The sequence below is a fragment of the Galeopterus variegatus genome, unplaced genomic scaffold (genome assembly GCF_000696425.1).
Source record: "Galeopterus variegatus unplaced genomic scaffold, G_variegatus-3.0.2 Scaffold1807, whole genome shotgun sequence".
Classification (NCBI taxonomy): domain Eukaryota; kingdom Metazoa; phylum Chordata; class Mammalia; order Dermoptera; family Cynocephalidae; genus Galeopterus; species Galeopterus variegatus.
Window position 1 is genome coordinate 325,236 of NW_007727918.1, and position 2,176 is coordinate 327,411.

The 2,176-nt window shown below is 44.0% G+C and overlaps 1 protein-coding gene across 1 annotated transcript in view; it reads right to left on the reverse strand.

Annotated features, from left to right (window-relative positions):
• The window catches only part of GUCY2C (guanylate cyclase 2C (heat stable enterotoxin receptor)), a gene marked incomplete at its 5' end in the record, with an annotated part of 59,872 nt that overhangs the window by 34,331 nt on the left and 23,365 nt on the right, over positions 1–2,176 (reverse strand). Inside the window, one exon of the mRNA XM_008579098.1 lies at positions 1,102–1,183. Coding sequence (XP_008577320.1) covers positions 1,102–1,183 — 82 coding nt within the window. The remainder of the gene's footprint in view (positions 1–1,101; positions 1,184–2,176) is intronic.

The window sequence follows — 2,176 nt, forward strand, 5'->3', positions numbered from 1 at the left end:
GTCTTTTATCTTGTGATTTACACCTATCTTAAGCTGACACCCATTTGGACTTGGTTTTGAGGGAAATTTTGGTTTCTGCTCACTCCCAACTAACTGGTCACACAACACGTTGTAGATCATCTCCTGTACTTCTAAGCAGTACAGTTACAGGAGCCAAGCTCTGCCTTCAGATTGAAGAAAACAGTCTACTTGCTTTCCTGGAGAAAACATCAACAGACATGAGACAGGCTGGGCACTCACATTGTAAGAAAGTATAGTGACACACAGGCCAAAGTGTGATACACAGAGAAAATTATTGTCTGGTTTAGTTAGCAAATGCAGGTGATCCTGATACTATGACAGGGATAGAAAGTTCTGTGTTAGACATATACAGATTATGAGGTGGTCTGCTATTCAATCACTCATTTGTATATTCAACACATATTTCTTAGTGCACATTATGTCTCTGGCTAGGTACTGTGTATACCCAAGTCTATTAGAAAAATCGTGAAACCGATGGTCAGAAGGCCTGAGTCCTAGTTCTGGCCATGTCCACTACCTGGTGATATGATTTTAGACAAGCCATTTGGTTTTCTGGGTTTCTCTCTACCCATGCTAAAGTAGGAGATTTGCAATAGATGATTACTAATGTCTCTTCCAGCCTAAATCATTATGTAATATAATGTAATATAATTTTGAAATCTTCCAAAATATAACAACAAAACAGTAAAAATAGCTAAAGTAGCTATGTTCATTTATATGATGCTTATTACAAGGTAGTCTCTCTATATGCCCCATTTCTAATCTTCATGACAGCTGAGACGAAGAAATCAAAGTAACCTGTTTAAGTTGCTAAGTGAACATGCTTAATACCACATAATGGGTAAATTCCAGAGCTAGGATCTGAGTTCAGATGTCTCTGACTCCAAAGCCCTAATCTGTCCACTAATAGTATTCTGTCCTTGCTGTATAGTCTTTGAAGCAGAACTCCTTCATTGCCTTGGATCTGTCTGGTGACCTATTCGAGCACATACTTATTTTCATCACGAGGCTTGGGCTTCTCCCTCGGTCCCTCCCTCCTTCTTGAGTGATGGGCACAGGAGGGTGGAGGGGCGGGCCTACCTCAGCACCAGCAGCGCGATGAGCAGCAGCAGGACCACAGTGCCCGTGAGGGTGAAGACCGCGATCATCAGGATGTGAGGGCCTGCGGGGAAGGACAGGGAGCGGGTGATGCGTTAGTAGGGAACTTGTTGTGTAATAGCATTTGGGGGAGGGAAAAGGGAGAGTCCTTTAGAAAATATTTATCTTTCCTTAATCTCTTCATTGGTAATGCAGGTCCTGCATCCTCAGTCTCTGAAGAAAACTGGCATGTGCCCAAGGAAAGTGGTTTAATATCAGCTCTCCTCATACCCTCTGCATCTCTTTGCTTTCTCAAGGGACCCACCAAATGTTACAAGAACATAAAATGGGTTCCAGCACAATTTCAGTGGTGGAAGCCTACCTGGTGTCCTTAATACCCATATACCTAAGGAAGCTTCACAGAGGAAGAAAGAGACAGCTATATCTAAACACAGAGCACACATGAGAGAAGAACTGAGTCAGTGCAGGATACTAAGTGATGGTGTTGCATGCGGTTCTTTGCAAGCTCTCCTAGGTTGTTGAGGGAAGAGACAACGAAGAACATGATTTTATTTATTAGAACACTGGTGTGTGAGTGCGGTTGTGTAGATGGCTAAGTTGAGAAACTTTCAGAGTAAATGGAATCCAGCCCAAGGGAGCATTGCAAAGACTGAACATACGAAGGAGTACACCTAGATTGAGAAGGACAGCAATAAAATTGTACAAGGAAGGCACGGTTCACGTATGCCACAATGGATCCCTATTAATGTGAGTAGGTTCAAGAAGATAAAATGGAATGGATTCCAAGCACTAGACAGAATGTGTAGGAAGCTGGAAAATAATAGAAATATGGTGGAAAAGACATGTTCTTCTTACAGCAAGAACAAAACAAAAAAGAACCCTCTGCCTGGATGCAGGCAAGAAACAGAGCACGCCCGGCATCCTAGGTAGGAGCAGAGGGCAGCCTCCCCCGGGAAGCAGGCAAGGAGCACGCCCAAAACACCACTCCCTCACGGGTGGCCCACCACAGCCACAGCTGCTGCGAAAGTGGCTCGACCACAGCAGTAGCCACGGCCAC